The 18,067-nt window shown below is 37.8% G+C and overlaps 1 protein-coding gene across 2 annotated transcripts in view; it reads left to right on the top strand.

The window, feature by feature from the left end:
• Positions 1-18,067, top strand: part of GRXCR1 (glutaredoxin and cysteine rich domain containing 1) — a 306,050-nt gene that overhangs the window by 237,788 nt on the left and 50,195 nt on the right. For both annotated transcript variants that reach the window (XR_007477288.1, XM_004268312.4), the window contains one exon: positions 5,065-5,307. Coding sequence is in view for 1 of the 2 variants with exons in the window: in XM_004268312.4 (XP_004268360.1) it covers positions 5,065-5,307 (243 nt within the window). In the remaining variant the exon portion in view is untranslated. The remainder of the gene's footprint in view (positions 1-5,064; positions 5,308-18,067) is intronic.

Here is an 18,067-nt window from a genome sequence, read left to right as displayed (position 1 = left end):
CAGAACTTACTGTTGACAGTGGCTATTGCCGGACAAGGTACAAGCTGAGGACATACGTCGGCTACAAAGTAACCCCTTAGTCTTTTTTTTTTTAACATCTTTATTGGAGTATAATTGCTTTACAATGGTGTGTTAGTTTCTGCTTTACAACAAAGTGAATCAGCTATACATATCCATATATCCCCAGATCTCTTCCCTCCTTAGTCTTGTTCACAGCAATTTCCGTCCCTTACCAACACATCTACGTTTGCTGCAGGTTGTTGTGAGGCTTCGGGGCACCCCAAAGAGTCAGCTTTTTTAATCAATGGAAAGGAAGAAACGGCTTGCCTTTATTAACATCTAGGTCGGCTTTCTCAGAACAAGCGGGCTGCAAATCCCAGTGGCTTCTTAGCGCTGTCTCAGATGCCTCCATCCTTCATTACGCTATTCCCATGGTAACTCTCAGGAAGGGAGAAGAGGGACAGCTAACCACTGAGGGGCTATTTTTAGCTTTCTGGCCAAATGCTCTGACAAATCTGTTGAGGGAAAGAAAATGAGGCAAGTGTAGAAGAGGATTTCTTTTTCTAAAGACAATATCATTTAAAACTGATATTATGAAACTGGAAACAACCTTGAGGAATCATTTAACCCACTTCTACCTCTAGAAAGATCTACTTTCAAATCATATCAAAAAAATTGTTCAGTGAGATTATTTTTAGAAAATTTTACTTAATAGCCTATTCTACTAGATAAACTATATTTCCTACCTTGAATTTACCCTGGATTCAATCTCAGTTTTCAGACCAAGGGAGTTGGGAATGAGACTGAGTACGATTGCTCAAGTTGTGGAATCACACAACCCTGGAGGCATCCTTCCTTTATTCTTTGCTAATAATGACAGTCTCTAGGTTTGTGCAGTGCACATCCTGTGCAACTATCTGCACTGGCCCTGCTTCACTTATTTATTTATTTATTTATTTATTTTGCGATATGTGGGCCTCTCACTGTTGTGGCCTCTTCCGTTGCGGAGCACAGGCTCCGGACGCGCAGACTCAGTGGCCATGGCTCACGGGCCCAGCCGCTCCGCGGCATGTGGGATCTTCCCGGACCGGGGCACGAACCCGCGTTCCCTGCATCGGCAGGCGGACTCTCAACCACTGCGCCACCAGGGTTATTTTTAAAATATGTAAACCCCTCCCATCCTCCTTAAAAGCCTTCAGGAACTTCTCATTGCTCTTAGGTTAAAGGCCATAGAGTGGCTATAAAATACAACATGATACTGATCCTACCTGTGTGTCCAGAATCATTGAGTATTATTATAATTCTCCTTTGTGTTTCAGCAAATACCTTCTTTCAGAGTCTCAAACATGCCATCTTCCTCCATCTCAACATCTTTGCACTTATCTGTGACTTTTTCCCCATGCGCTCTGCCTAGTTAATGCCTGTAACTCTTTCTTATCCTTTAAATCAGAGCTCAAATATCAGAAAACGCTTTTTCGACCTCTAAAACAGAAAAGGCCCTTCTGCCATAGCCTCTTCTAACAACTTGTGCATTTCCTTTGCATCACTTAACAGTTTGTAATTCTATATTGATTTATGTAACATTTTAGTTTTTTTATTACTTTAAACTATGAGCTCCAAGTCATTAGGAATTATAATTTTTGCTCCCCATTATATATATAGTGCCTAGCATATGTTTGACAAATTATTCTAATGACTGTATAAATGACTAGCAGTTATTTTAAAGGGACATAAACCCAGTTTCTCTAACAAGTCAAGCTGCCTATATGTGACTTCACCGGGGCTCCTCAAAAATATAATGTGCACCCAGATTTCCCAGAGAACTTGTTAAAGTGCAGATTCGGATTCAGTAGATCTGGGGTGAAGCTCATATGATTCTGCATTTCCAACTGGTATCCAACTAGCTCTAGAACTTGGTTGCACAGTGGAATTGCCAGAGGAGATTTCAAAAAAAAATCACTCTGGTGATTCTGATATAACTGGTATGTGCTTGGCCTGGGCTTTGGGGATTTTTAAAGCTCCCTAGTTTATTCTAATATCCAATCACTGATTCCAGGCAAAGCTCATCCTCAACAGTAGGCAAAGGGATATTTTTTGTTACCCTTTGCACTGAACAGCATCTAACGTGGCCACTTGATAAGGGTTCATGTTATTACTATTTTTTAAATGTCTATCTCTTAGAGATACACAGAAAAGTGGTACCAAGCATATGTTGTACGAGCAGAGAGAATCCTGTGTGAGAACAGAATGGCCCAATCTTAAATTTTCCCACTTCTTCACATGGGGAAATGTATTTCTTATGAAATATTTCAAAAGTAAGTGTACTATTGAAAAAAGTGGAACATTTTGGTAGAAACAAATGCAGTTACAGCAGTCTTTGCAGCCAGAGGAACAATGCATAATTACTCAGATAGTATCAGGAAAAAGAGAAGTTTGGTGCTCTTCCAAAAGCTGCAGCATTTACAGTGAGTTCCTTGATTCCCAGCTTGTTCATAATTGTGAATATGAAGAGGAACCAGAGGCTCTTGGGCATTTGGTTACTCTTTTTGAAGATCAATGCTTCTTAATCTAAAGCCTAGTAATAATCCTCTTTTCTTGTCATTAATTACATTGATATTTTCCATTGATTTATTTTTGCTTGTGGTTTTAATCTTAAAAATTCCACAATGTGGAGTGTAATATCTTTGCAGTATATAACTCAGCACACAGTGCTATGTTTTAAGCCCTACACTAGTTGTTTTCTTAATCTTCTCAGCAAACCTATTAGGTACCTACCACCACTATTATCACATTTTACAGATGAGAAAACTGAGGCTAAACAGCTCATTAGCTTCCCAAAGACAGAGATGGCCAGAGACAGAGTCCAGGTATATCTGATATACCTCCCTGGGACTCTCTCCTTTCCAGTGTTATAAATTAGCAGTATATAGGCCAAATTCAGCCTTCAGATATTTTGTCCAGGGGTCTCAATACATTTTTAAATGGGGTGCCACTATTTAGAATGCAGAAAATTTCCTATAAAAATCCAGATTTCAAGTTTATATTTACAATAATCATATCTGACAACACTGAGTGACATTCCTGAAACCTGCCTGAAGCTGAGTTATGTTTTTCCCTTTCAAATGACACTCTCCCTGCTTCTCACTAATATCTTATTTACTCCTGGTCTGCTCCAGCATTTATGACACCTGCTTGGCCCCTCTAGGCCTCTGGTTTTCAACTTAGCTTCTAAACTCTATTGAGGAAAGAAAAGATTCTTACGTCTTTAATACATTTTACCATTAGTAAAAAAAAAATGTCCAGTCTCTCGGTGAAGTGGAGACCACTGCATAGCCATTTCCATCACTTCATATCTTTCTAGAAATATCTGTATTTGCATCTGGCAGAGTGGTCTGATTTCTTTGAGTACAAAGTGGTGAAGCTTAGTATCTTACCTTCTGGTTCTAGTATTTAGCCATCTGGAGTGGTTTCAAATCAAAGTTTTGATTTCACAGGAGTTTATAAGTTGTGTGGTTGTCTTTCAACAACTGTAGCACTGTGGAGACTCACGTATCCCTTGATCTCACGGTATATAGTTGGGTTCTGTTCAGTCTCCTTCAAATAAGGCTATAATAAAGAGGAAGAGGGTGATGTCACCCTGGTGATGTCAGGACCTAGCTGATAAGGCCCTCGCAGTGCTGGCAGAGTTTGAATGCAGTCACTGATTTCTGATGCAGCAGGAAACATAGACAAAAAGAGATTCTCTCTTTAGGAGTCTTCACCTTGGTTTTGAGAGTTGCTTGCCTCCATTTTGAGAGTGTAAGCCTCCAATTGCTTACACTCCATTGCAGTGTACTGTTTCCTTGTTTCCTTTTTATGCCTGGCTTTGACCTGCTGCCCGCCTTGATATTGGTTTCTATGCACTCTCTCTGAGCCACTATATCTTCTGTTCCTCACGGCAGAACCTTCTCAGTGCACACGGGAGCCTGTCATTCAACAGAGCTCATGCACACATTTTATGCCTCTTAAATCTCAGAACAATCCTATGATATAGATCTTGTTATTCCCAGTAAATTTTGGCTCAAAAAAGCTGTTAAATTTGGTAAGTTGATGAGTAGAAGAATTTTCAAATGGTAAATGCTAACTTTGTCTATTCTGTTCCATGTTTTGCTTTGGGTATAAGAAGCAGCTATTGTAGTTGAATGATGTCTACAAAACATGAGAAAAATAATTCAACCATTCCTTATTTCACCACATGGCATGCCATGTGAGGCATTATCAATTTTAAGATATGCCAATTATAATGGAATATTACTCAGCCATAAAAAGAAATGAAATTGAGTTATTTGTAGTGAGGTGGATGGACCTAGAGTCTGTCATACAGAATGAAGTAAGTCAGAAAGAGAAAAACAAATACCGTATGCTAACACATATATATGGATTCTAAAAAAAGAAAATGGTTCTGAAGAACCTAGGGGCAGGACAGGAATAAAGACGCAGACGTAGAGAATAGACTTGAGGACACGGGGAGGTGGAAGGGTAAGCTGGGACGAAGTGAGAGAGTGGCATGGACATATATACACTACCAAATGTAAAATAGATAGCTCGTGGGAAGCAGCCGCATAGCACAGGGAGATCAGCTCAGTGCTTTGTGACCACCTAGAGGGGTGGGATAGGGAGGGTGGGAGGGAGATGCAAGACGGAGGGGATATGGGGATATATGTATATGTATAGCTGATTCACTTTGTTATACAGCAGCAACTAACACAAAAATGTAAAGCAGTTGTACCCCAATAAAGATGTTAAAAAAAAAAGATATGCCATTATCTGATACGCCATTGGGAACAGAAAAAATACTGTCAATTAAATTATGTCATTTAAATTATGTTGATTGTCATCCTTATTGCAATTACAGATGTTCTAAAGTATAAAGACATGTCTTAGAATTGACAAATATGGTGCTTATTCAACTTTTATTGCAGGCCTTTAATGTGTAAGACGTTGGCTGAAATGTTAATTGTCTTAAAATAAAGAGATGTAAGAAAGCAAATGCCAAAATATTTACACTATAATATTTTCCTACAGCAACCATCCATTGAACTAGAATTTGACCGCGTAGTGATTTATACGACTTGCCTTCGTGTGGTACGGACAACCTTTGAAAGGTGTGAACTGGTAAGAAAGATCTTCCAAAACCATCGGGTAAAATTTGAAGAGAAAAACATAGCTCTGAATGGTGACTATGGAAAAGAATTAGATGAACGATGCCGACGGGTTTCTGAAGCTCCTTCGCTTCCTGTCGTGTTCATCGATGGCCATTACCTTGGGGTGAGTATCTGCTAAGGAAGATCTTCTTTTTTATTGAACCCAACCAGTGTTGATAGAAAGCTATAAGGCTATGACAAGGCAACTTGCATCATAGCTACCAGCATACTAGCTATTTTTTTAAGTTCAATCCAAAGGGTTTGAAGCATTTATTTCTATCCTAAATGATGTGTTGCTACAGTGTTCATCCCTGCAGGGTCATGGTGAAATGAAATCAGCATGAAATTGCCTTTTTGAATAGAAATACAGTTTTTAAATGTTTAGTTGACTTGAGTTTTGCATTGTGACGCTCGACATGTGGGATAAAAACTTTTTTTTTTTTTTTTTTAGTGCAGGCAAGAAAAATGGGATATATGAGATATCCATTTGTGAATTCTCCTATACCCCATTATCAAACACTCAGTTTCCTACTTAATGAAACTAAGATGACAGTCGTGAAATGAAATCAATAAGAAATGGGGCCCAGAGCCAGAATTTTAATCTGCTTGTTTAAAATGATTCTTGATTTTGGTAATGCGAGAACGTGAGACACAAATGCAGGCTTACGGGCGAGCAGAGAACTCCCAGAGCAGCAACAAAACATGACTGCTTCCTTGCTCTTTGAATAGCGTGGTTAGCATCTTTAACCCCCACTGATCTATGAACAAGCTTCATCAGTACGAAGCCCAAGAAGGGGGGCTTTGGAGAGCGCAGTTTGGAAAGAGAGAGAGCAAAGGGACACCAGCAGTTGAGGGGGGTGGGACTGACTACAAGGTCACTGATCAGAGAACAAAAAGCGGCTGTCAACCAGAGATGGATCCTTGCATCTTGGTTTCATTTCAAATCTGGTCTTAACCTTCAGCTTCCAGGGAAGGTTAGAAAAAGCCAGAGCAGGAAATGCTCCTGTTTGTTACAGGGAGCTTGTGTCCTGATATCCTGTCTAGAGCCATGGCTGTTAGAGGCCGCCTGTCATCTTACGGAAAGGTTAATGCAGAGAAGGCATGATTCAGTAGCTATGATGTTATGCAATCTTACTTTTAACCAGAGCTGGACACAGATAGATTCTGAACTAGAAGTATTTTGATTCAAGTATTGAGCCTCTTATCTTATACTTCAACATATACCCTGAGGTCCCAGAAACCCATAACAATGGCAGTGATAAAAACGACAGAATGAATGAATGAATGAATGAATAAATAAATAAATTTTAAAAAGTACTATACTATACTCTCAGCTTATATGTGTCATCTCATCTAGTCCTCAGGACCTAGAAATCAACTCTCTGGCGCACTGGTTAAGAGGCAAGACAGCTTTGAAGTCGGGCAGCATTGTTTCAAATTCCTGCTCTGCTACTTCTGATTTATAAATCACTCTGTGCCTGATTTCCTCATTTGTAAAATGAAAATGATAATCATAATAGAACTTTTCTTAGGCTAATTTTGAGGATTTTACTGATATATACACCGTGTATAGTGTGTGTGTGTATATATATATGTGTGTGTATGTGTGTACATATATATATATATATATATACACACACACACACATAGCTGGGTAATTGGCAGGACCAGGACTCAAAGTTAGGTCTGTCCGATTTCCCAGACCCTTGCACTCTGACACATCACCTCAAGGAAAGTGATCTTTGCTAGTTTGTTTCCTGGTGGGTTCTTAGCACCTAGAACAGGGTTTGGCATAAAGTGCTCAAAAACATATGCTGAATGGATGTAGGAATGATGCTATATTGTCTCCTCATATTCTCTCCTTCTCTCCTGAGACATTCTTCCACAAGGAGAGAAAATCTCATAAACTCATCCACACTGCGGAGAAAATCACTGATAAGGGTTGTGGGTATTTGCATTGTAACCTGGGGGAAATTCTTCTGACAATGTAAGATATTTTTCATTGTGGAATTTTAAGTTCTGTGAAGCTACACAATTAATCTTAGTGGGTGACTGCTTACTTACACAGGTACAAGGTGGGCCCCACCTGCTACTCTGCTCTCGACCAGGCTCATCTTCTTCCTACTTTTCAGTGGAACAGGCAAAATGCCTCTCTTGCTATTTGTCTTTCGGTTTCAGGGATAGAGGGAGAGTGCAGCAGAGGAGGTAGGGTGCAGAGTTCTTTCTCGATTGCTTTGTCTCTGTGATCACTTTATTTACACACAGGCCTAGAGGCAGAGGGATCACAGGGGTGCTACCTGCTGCTTCTGAAATTTGAAGCTAATTCCCCAGATCTGGAGAGAGGCCAGAGACGAGATTTTTTTCCTTTTTTTTTCTTATGAAAGGGGAATTACTTCTAAATTTACAATTCAAAATGGAGATAAACACTCCAGAACAACTTATGTAACAAATTTCCCTACTACTACAGTAGCCCCTTTATTTAGATTCCAGTGCACAGTTGCAAATGGAGTACATGGCCAGAATTGTAGAGCCTTTTCCCTGCAGTGTTTGCACATCTGAAATGGAAGGATGCCCTCTGCTGGGTTTTGGCATGTGGTGAAGCATAATTTGGGGGAGGAAAAGGAACTGATGTTGGTAGTTTCCTTAACATCTGTGATGTTTTAAACAGTTACATGAAACCATTTGATTTAGTTTAAATTTAAATAAATGAGAAAATTCAAGATGTGTGAATCATCTGCACAAATACAACTGTCTTTAAGGATGGAGAGAAAGAAATAGACAAACAGAGCCAGAGAATGAAATAGACAGAGACACAGACAGAGGCATATGGAGGCAGAGTGCAGGAGACAGTGAGATGGGATGGAGAGAGGATGAGGACATTTCACAGCTCCCTAGTTTTACTGCCATCACTGCCATCAGACCCAGGGTGGGTGGTGCCAAGGGAATTCAGTTATTTTCACTGAACGGAAGCTAATAGGACTCCTTCTATGGACAAGAATGGAAGAACTGACAAGGATGCTCTTTTTGTCTGATGACTGTCTTCCCCAGCCAAACTAAAAACTCAAGATGGAAGCAATGGAATAGTCAAGGGAAAGAAATGACTTTAGAAAACAAATCTACACTGCCCTGGGATGCTCAGTGGTGGAGGGAGAGAGATGGGGGGAGGAGCAAGTTCAGCTTGGAACTTACTTGGGGCAAGTGCCCTATTGTTTTGGCATCAGAAAAGCTTTACACAAAAAGATTGTGTTCCAACAGTTTGGACATAAATAATCTTAGAAATACCCGTAGGAAATGAGTTAGAAATAGTATCTTGATTATGGACCAACCATAAAACTCTACAGTAAGAGTTCACAAAATCCACGTTGGAACTGAGCTATGAAACGTGTAGAATGAATCCAAGTGTGGACTTCAGTAACAGAGAGAAGAATGGAAAGGCTGGTGATCTAGAGGGGTCTCTTAAATTAGCTGATATTGAGTTGTGACTGCTTGATAATTCTATATCTATTTAAAGTACTGTTTTATTTAATTTAAGAATGAAGGAATTATTATTGAGCATAGCTAGTAGACACACTAGAATTACAGACTCTAGGCATGTTTCTAGGGACTACTTCCAAAATTTCTCCAATTTTCCAATTACGTCCAATTTTCCCAGAAATGGGCCACCAAGAAAGCCTCTGCCACAGTCTGGAGGTGGTCAGCTCCAGTAACTTGCTGTCTTTGCCATGGTCCACACCAGCAAAATGGATGGCTTGTTCTCTGCCCTTCTTTCTACAAAATTTTCTTCCTAATAAAGTTTTGAGTGAGTGTATCTGTTTGTGGTTACTAAATAAGTCACATGTGAAAGCAGTGAGGGAAAATGGGAAATATGCTTTTTAGGTTTCTAGCCTCTATACACTGCTGTACACTCTATAGCACAGGAAGACATTCTAGAGACATATCCAGAGTCTGGATAGGTTACTGAGTGAGACAAACCACAGTATCTGCCAGATATGCTGTTTTCATTTATTTTGTTTTGTTTTAACCAGCTTTATTGGGGTATAATTTACATATAATAAACTACACATTTAAATTATACAATTTGATGAGTTTTGACAGATGTGTACACCAATACACAAAATATAGAGCATTTCCATAAGCCCCCAAATATTCCTCATGTCATTTAGCAGTTAATCCCTTCCTCCAACCCCAGTCCCCTGGCAAGCTTTGATCTTTCTGTCGATATAGTTTTCTGTTCTTCTAATGTCTTTGTCTGGTTTTGGTATTAGGGTAGTGATGACCTCATCAAGTGAGTTTGGAAGTACTCTACCCTCTGCAGTTTTAAGGTCTGGTTCTGTTTAATCCTTGGTGTAGAGCATCATATCCATTTGACATCAGTTTTCTTTTATGTGAAGGACTTCTTACATACTACTATTGTAGTGTAGGTCTGCTGTGGATGGATTCTTTCACGTCTGAAAAGCTTTTCTTTCATTTTTATTTTTAAAAGATATTTTTGCTGGGTATAGAATTCTAGGTTGAAAGTTTTTCTTTTTTCTTTCAGTACTTTAGAGATGTTGCTCCTGTATCTTCTCATTCACATTACTTCTGATAAAAAATATGACCCCCTCACTTATCTTTGTTTCTCTGTTTGTGACATGTCTTCTCTGCCACCCCCAACCCCACTACTTTTAAGATTTTCTCTTTAGCACCAAATTTGAGAACTTCAATTATGATATGCCTTGGCATACTTTTATTCATGTTTCATTGAGATTCTTGGTTCAGTAGATATATAGTTTTTTATCAAATTCAAAAAACATTCAGCCATTACTTTAAAAATATTATTTATATCTACCTTTCTTTCTCTTCTTTTCAGAGGCTTTAATTACATGCATATCAGGCTGTTTGAAGTAATTCCATAGCTCACTTTATTTCATTTGGGATAGTTTCTATTGCTGTGTCTCCTGGACCCCTAATCTTTTCTTATATAATATCTAATCTTCTGTTAATCCCATCTCTGTATTTTTCTATCTCAGATATTGTAATTTTTATCTTTAGACATTTGATTTCTTTTAAAAAATGTATTTTCCATGTCTCACTTAATATGTTCAATATTTCTTATAGCTTTTTGATCATATAATAACTTTTAATCTCCTTGCGTGACACTTTCATTATCTGTGTCAGTTCTGGGTTGGCTTCAATTAATTGAAATTCTGAGTACTATTTTCCACTTCTTTGCCTTCCTGGTAATTTTGATTGAATTCCACATATCTGGTTGGATAAAAGTATTTTTTATTGGGATATTTTTGTATTCATATAAATATTCTTGGGCTTTTTGCTGAGATGCAGTCAAGTTACTTGGAAATCATTTGCTATTTGGGGTTTGTTATTAAGATTTTCTAGGCAGGGCCAGAATAGTGTTTAGTCCAAAGCTAAATATTCCTCAGAATGGGGATATGATCTTTTGATAACTTTACTCAGTGTCCCATGAATTATAAGGTTTTCCAGTCTGGCTGATGGGAACAGGCAGTATTCCCAACTGTGCCCCAGACACTGTCCCTTTTCATCCTTTCAGGTGGTTCTTTTGCTGGCCTTGAGTAGTTTCCTCACATGCATGTAATGATCATTACTCTACTGAACACAAGCTGGGCCCTCTTTCTATCTCCAGAATTCTCTGTAAAGCTGTTTACTTTCTGTCCTGTGAACTCTAGCTATCTTAGTTTCCTAGGCTCTCAGTTCTATTTCCTTAACTCAGGGAATCTACCAGGTTCTGCTTTAAATTCCCCTTTCCTGTATATAGCTTGGAAAAGCTATCATGATAGTAAGCCTGGGAAACTGTAGAACTCACCTCATTTACTTCCTTCCTCTCAGAGGTCACAGTTCTTTGTTGTCTAATGTTCACTATCATGCAGACTATCCATTAAAAATCATTACTTTTATCAAAGTGAATCATCAAGTGGTCCACTTTTAGGCAGTATAACAAAGTAAAGTGAAATTTTTCAGGCTGGGTGTGTACAGCATTTGTGAATTACATTTTTTTCTGAACAAAAATGATTTATTTCTAAAAAAAAAAATCCCTAAACAAACCACAACAAACCTTGAAGCCTTAAAAATTAAGGGTTTTATCTTTTCTCACATAAAAAATGTACAGGAAGATGCTCCTGGGAGGGTATAAAGTTCCATGATGTCACCTAGGACCACTTTCTATTTTATAGTACTTAGCACATGTCTTCTACCTTGAAGGTCTCCTGATGGACCTTATGGTCCCAATAGTTGCTGAAAGTATTGACATCATGCCTGCATTACAGGCAGGATGGGAATGAGAAAGAAAAGAAAAAAGAGAAGGGCATCCTAGCTAAAGGAGTGCCCTTGTAAAGAGTTCTTCCAGAAATCTTACCCATCTTTGCATTTTATTGTTCACATTTTGTTGCAAAGTAGACTGGGAACTGTGCTCTTCCAGAGGGACACATTGATGTGTTGAAAAAAAAAAAGGTTTTTCTTAGAATAAAAGAGGGATCATGGATATTGGGTAGGAAGTTAGTGTCTGCCACGCTGAACAAAACTCTTTTTGAGTAGTTGACTAGAATAAGCTCCTTCATGCTGTGTGTTTTACACTAATTGTTTCCTTGCACCAAGCAACTCTGTAGTATTCACTCTGTTAATGAGGGCTGCAGAGATGGTGGGAGGACTAATGGGAGGGAATCTTTGGTAAATTTGGTGTTTCTTTATGGGAATGTGTTATATGAAATTATAACTATTGTCATAAACCATCAACATAAAGTTAAGTGTTTTGTTAGGTCTTGAAACTCTTCTGTCTTAAACCTCTTGAAAATATTTACCATATACTTGTGAGAAGTGGTTTTTAAGTGTTGGAGTCATATGCTTCTTTGAAAATCTGTTGAAAGTTATAGACCTTCTCAGTGTACATAGACACAATCTTCTTTAACTATCAGGGCTTTCTGAGAATGTATCCCTAGATAATTAACTTTTCATTAAAAGGAATACTTTGGAGATGGTGCCTACCGAAGTGTACCCCACTTCTTGGTCGCCTTTGAGTATTTTATCTAGTAAGCGACCCACTTCACTACAAGTAATTACCATCGTATCTAATTTTGATTTTTTAGCATTTAATTGTGGAATAGGTGAATTTTAGATCTTTATCTTCTCTTCCTTGTTCTTTGCAAGTCATATTTTTGGTCATTTCCTTGATCATTAACAATTTCAACAGAGATCTGGATGAGAGAAGAATCCCCTGAGCTTTCAAATTTACCCCTTTTCCTTGGATCTTATTTGGTAGTAGACACAGCACATATTCAATCTTCAAGCCTCCTTATTCAGGGTCATGAAATATTTGTTTCTGGCCTGTTCACTCTACTTCAGAAAGTATGGGATGGGGAAGTTTGGAACCTAAGCTTTAAGTCAGGTTCTTGGAATTTAAATGAAGCAGTACTACTCTGTCATGTGATTGCTTTCTTGTCCTTTTTTCCTGAATATCTGAGGATAGTTTTTAATAGCAACAACAATGACAATGATAGTAAAAGCTAACTTGAATGATACACTCTGCTAAGCTTTCTACATGTATTATTTCTTTGAATAATATATTAAAATAAAAATGTCAATAACACCCCTCTCATCTCTCTCACCCCAAATTTTGTTAGAGAAATTAAGAAACTTAGAGAGGTTAAGAAAATCTTTAAATACCTTCAGATCATAAGGCAGGATTCAAATTTAGGAGTGTCCAACTCTAGAGCTCAAACTCTTTAAATTTGAGTCATAAAGTTCCTTAACCCTTATCTCCAATAGCTTTCAACTCCACTCTTTAGCAGCATATTTACATCCTGAATTACTTCATCACTTAAAAACACTCCACATTCAAGATCTTGAACTTAGAAATGTCTTGCTCTGACCATAATTTTCTGTCCTTCAATCTCTCCCCTTTGTCTCTCTATTGAACTTGCTCCGTCATCATTGGTATTGTTTATACTTTCTCCCTTTCCATTTCTCTGAGCTTATAAGCACACTTTTGGCTTCACTTGTTTCCCTACCATTCTGTATTCAGGAATATAATAATATCCAGTCTGTTAAGACTTGGCGGACCAGCTCTCTTAACTTTCCACATTTATCAGTTCCTAGTCCTATGCAATTCCCTCTGTTTTTCTTCTCTCATTCCAGCACGTCAAGGGCATTATTGGAGAAAATCTCAAAATTATAGTGAAGAAGTCTACAACAAAGTTGTATCATCAGCATTATCTAGGCCCATTATCTAATACGCCTGGTAAGATCTTGTTGGCTTTCTGTTGTGGTCCACATAACCAACTGCTTTAAATGTTTTCTAATTTCCCTCAAACAGAAGTCTCACTGCCATCTCCTGTTCCCTCTTTTTCACATCCGTTATTATCTTTCACTTTTTCCAGTCTTCAAGTCTATTTATAGCTACAATCTTGTAGGGTATGTTATTTTTTTTAAAAAGATATTTTACTTCAACATTAAAAAAAACACAGAAAACTTCTTCAGTATTAATTTCTTATTCCAATTCTCTGGTTTTGATAAATGACCCCACAATTCTCCCAGTCACTCAGACTCCACATCTCAGTTTTCTTTGACTCCACATCTCTCTCTTTCACTTGCCAAGATTTACATTGTATCCTATGGGATCTCAATTTTCACATTTTGGGAGCTCCTCCTAGAAAGTAGTGACAAAGCAAAGTAGAAGCAGACATCTGGATATAAGAGTAAGCTCTTTGTCTTACTGGTATGGATGTTAGTCAAGTTGTTTAATCTCTCTAAGATGAAAATAATAAAATACTGATGACTGGGTATTTTGAGAATTGAATGAGATGAAGCATAAAAACAGTGCCTGGAACATGGCACACATTAAGTAATTCTTTGCTAATATTATTATGGCAAGAGCTTTAAAGAAAGCTTACATTTAAGGTCTAGAGATGGAAAGAGATGGAGAGAATAAAGAGAATTAAGATAGGATTGGATCAATAAGTCATGAAAGGAGAAAAGGTACAGAGTCTTATTGAGTACACCCTCACATTTTAATTGTCCAAGTAGTCTGATTTGTGGTGGCAGGATGCCGCACAGCATTTGAACTTCTGGATAGTGGTAATGTTTTTAATATGAAACAAGCATCAAGGTCATGTTTCAGATACTAGTTTCATGTGAGCTGTTACGTGGGCTATTAGAGATATTCCATCACCATTCATGATACTTTTCTATGAATATTAAACATAATTATTGAAATAGTGTTATATTTTTCAGTTTTAATACCAGGTAATTAACAATGCTATTTAAAATATATTAATAATAGTTTATAACATATGAGATTTAAAAATTATTAACAACATACTTATTTCCTCTTAAAATGAAACAGAAGACTTACATATAAGACAATATACCGTCATTGTAAGACACTATACTGTCATCAATTTTTCCTTACAATATGAAACTTTGATTTTCTCCCCCTCTCTCTTTTTAATAGTAAATCTAATTTTACCTTTATTCAACTCACAGTGAATTTCATTATATTAAAACATGAATAGGTGACATCTGATTTGCTCTTTATTTCTAGAACAAAACTAATAAATTTAACATGTGTGCCCAACTAAGAAGTAGAGGGGGTGAAAGAGTTAATGCTTTACATTCTTCTGTTAGCACCTCCCCTCTCATATTCTCTCAGATTAAGACCAAGTTGGGAAACTGGTGGGACAACTATTAAGATGAAGTTGCAGAAGATCTACTTAATTATTAGGCTTTGTAAAGACAAATGTGATAGATAGATGCACACAGGAGTTTCATACAGAAGCATAGAATCTTGGCTTTGGAAGGAACCTTAAATGTCATCTTGTGTAATGTTCCTCCTCTCAGTGCAAAATTCTTTCTACCATATCCCTGGGCAAAGATGAACAATCTTTGAACACACCCAGAGACAACAACCTCATGAGAGTTCAAGCCAACCTATCATATTGTAGTACTCCTGTAAATATTAGAAAGTTCTTTCTCATGTTGAGAACAAACCTGCATCTAACTTCCTTCACCCATTAGTCTTAGTTCTTCTACCTAGAGTAATTCGAATGGAAACTATTCCCTCATCCTCTTAACTAAAACTTCAGGTGCAAAACTGTTGGCAAGTTTTCTCCATGGGTTCTTTAAAACTTACTCTTGTCACATGATTATCTGAGCTTCGACATCATAATTATTCTCCTTAAGACATATTCTAGTCTTCAAGTGCAGCACCCAAAACTAAAAGCAATCTTCTAGATGATTATCTCCCCGAATAGGATCTCTATCCCTCTATTAATGGAGCCTAGATTTACTTTAAGCATCTATATCATACAATTAATTATACTGAGTCTGAGGCCAGTTAAAAGACTCGTGTAACTTTCATGTGAACTATTTCTCAAGTGAACTCCTAATACCCTTGGTTTTTGGATGCATTTTACTAGGTCCCAAGACCTCTTTTCCATGGATGTGTGGTTACTAGGCAATAATTAATATCACAAGAAATAACATTTTTTTCTGTGAAACATAGCCTATGATTATTTTATTTTATTTTTTTATACAGCAGTTTCCTATTAGTTATCTATTTTCTACGTATTAGTGTATATATGTCAATCCCACTCTCCCAATCCATCCCACCACCACCCCACCCCCTCCGTCTGCTTTCTCCCCTTGGTGTCCATATGTTTATCCTCTACATCTGTGTCTCTATTTCTGCCTTGAAAACTGAATCATCTGTACCATTTTTCTAGATTCCACATATATGCGTTAATATAAGATATGTGTTTTTCTCTTTCTGACTTAATTCACTCTGTATGACAGTCTCTAGGTCCATCCATGTCTCTACAAATGACCCAATTTCATTCCTTTTTATGGCTGAGTAATATTCCATTGTATATGTGTACCACATCTTCTTTATCCATTCATCTGTTGATGGGCATTTAGGTTGCTTCCATGACCTGGCTATTGTAAATAGTGCTGCAATGAACACTGGGGTGCATGTGTCTTTTTTTTTTTTAACATCTTTATTGGAGTATAATTGCTTTACAATGGTGTGTTAGTTTCTGCTTTATAACAAAGTGAATCAGTTATACATATACATATGTTCCCATATCTCTTCCCTCTTGTGTCTCCCTCCCTCCCACCGTCCCTATCCCACCCTTCTAGGTGGTCACAAAACACTGAGCTGATCTCCCTGTGCTATGCGGCTGCTTCCCACTAGCTTTCTGTTTTACGTTTGGTAGCGTATATATGTCTATGCCACTCTCTCACTTTGTCACAGCTTAGCCTTCCCCCTCCCCATATCCTCAAGTCCATTCTCTAGAGGGTCTGTGTCTTTATTCCCATCTTGCCCCTAAGTTCTTCATGACCTTTTTTTTTTTTTCCTTAGATTCCATATATATGTGTTAGCATACAGTATTTGTTTTTCTCTTTCTGACTTACTTCACTCTGTATGACAGACTCTAAGTCCAAACCTCACTACAACTAACTCAATTTCATTTCTTTTTATGGCTGACTAATATTCCATTGTAAATATGTGCCACATCTTCTTTATCCATTCATCTGTTGATGGATACTTAGGATGCTTCCATGTCCTGGTTATTGTAAATAGAGCTGCAATGAACATTTTGGTACATGACTCCTTTTGAATTATGGTTTTCTCAGGGTATATGCCCAGTAGTGGGATTGCTGGGTCGTATGGTAGTTCTATTTTTAGTTTTTTAAGGAATAGCATATGATTTTTAATGACTGTCACTCTCTTTCTGTAAGCAATTCATCTGGTGCTAGTACCATTCCTTAGATCAGGAAGCAATGAAGTTACCAGATATCTCAAACTTCCATCTCCAGAGAAATATGGTCATGGGACTGGAACAAACCATAGCCAAAGTTTGGGCACTATGATGGAAGTAATTATATCAGTTAGCTTTTGCTATGTAAGGAACCAACCCAAAACTTAGTGGCTTTAAAGAACTGTTTTGTAGACTGCAGTGTTGGCTGGGCTTGGCTGTCTTTTGTGGTCTTCTGGTGGCTTGGCTAGTACTGGGTGGTCTAGGATGACTTCTGTTACATATCTGGCTTCTCAGATTTTCTCTTTTCTAGAAGACTAGCTGGGGAATGTTAAATGGTGGCAGTTGGGTTTCTAGCAATGAAAGAAGGCAAGCCCTAATGCTCAAGCACATTTCAAGCCTTGGCTTGAATCATGTTTGCTTTTGTTCTGTTGACTAGTGCAGGTGACATGGTCAGGTTCAGATTTAAGACTGTGAGAACAGACTCCACCTATTGATGGGAGGGCCACCCACATCACATTGTAAAGGGTATGCATAGAATGAGGCATGAACAAACTGGTGGCAGTTACCTCAGCAATCTACCAAAGTACAGAACTTCAACATCATCTAACCCTGGCTTTTTGCCTAAGTCATGTGTGTCACTGATATTTTCATGTTGGAGTATTGCATACTTTTGATATCCTAAAGCTAGTTAATTATGCTTTAGCACTGCATGTGCCCACAAAATATTTGTAGAGCAGTTTGGCATTCACTCACAGCTGTGTGGAACTAAATCAACATACCAAATCCCCTTCAGATTTCCAGAGTCACACACCATCATCTTGTTCCTTTAATAATTCTGTAACCTTAACAGTAACATCTTGTGATATCCTTGGTCCATTGACCAAATCTTTGCCTTTTGCCTCACTGATTTGTCTGTCACTTATTCTCACAGAAGAAATGCAGAAGTACTATGATTATAATTTCTTCATCTCATATTTTGGTGCTGAAATTAATTCAATGACATGAAAAGTCATATAGTAGTAAGTACTTTGAAATATGTTTATGCACAATTCAACTTTCACTCCAACACTTAGAATCAATTAAAGAGAAGGAACTTTTGAGGCATACTGGCACTAA

This window comes from Orcinus orca, chromosome 4, assembly GCF_937001465.1.
Source record: "Orcinus orca chromosome 4, mOrcOrc1.1, whole genome shotgun sequence".
Classification (NCBI taxonomy): domain Eukaryota; kingdom Metazoa; phylum Chordata; class Mammalia; order Artiodactyla; family Delphinidae; genus Orcinus; species Orcinus orca.
This window is presented reverse-complemented; position numbering and strand designations above follow the sequence as displayed.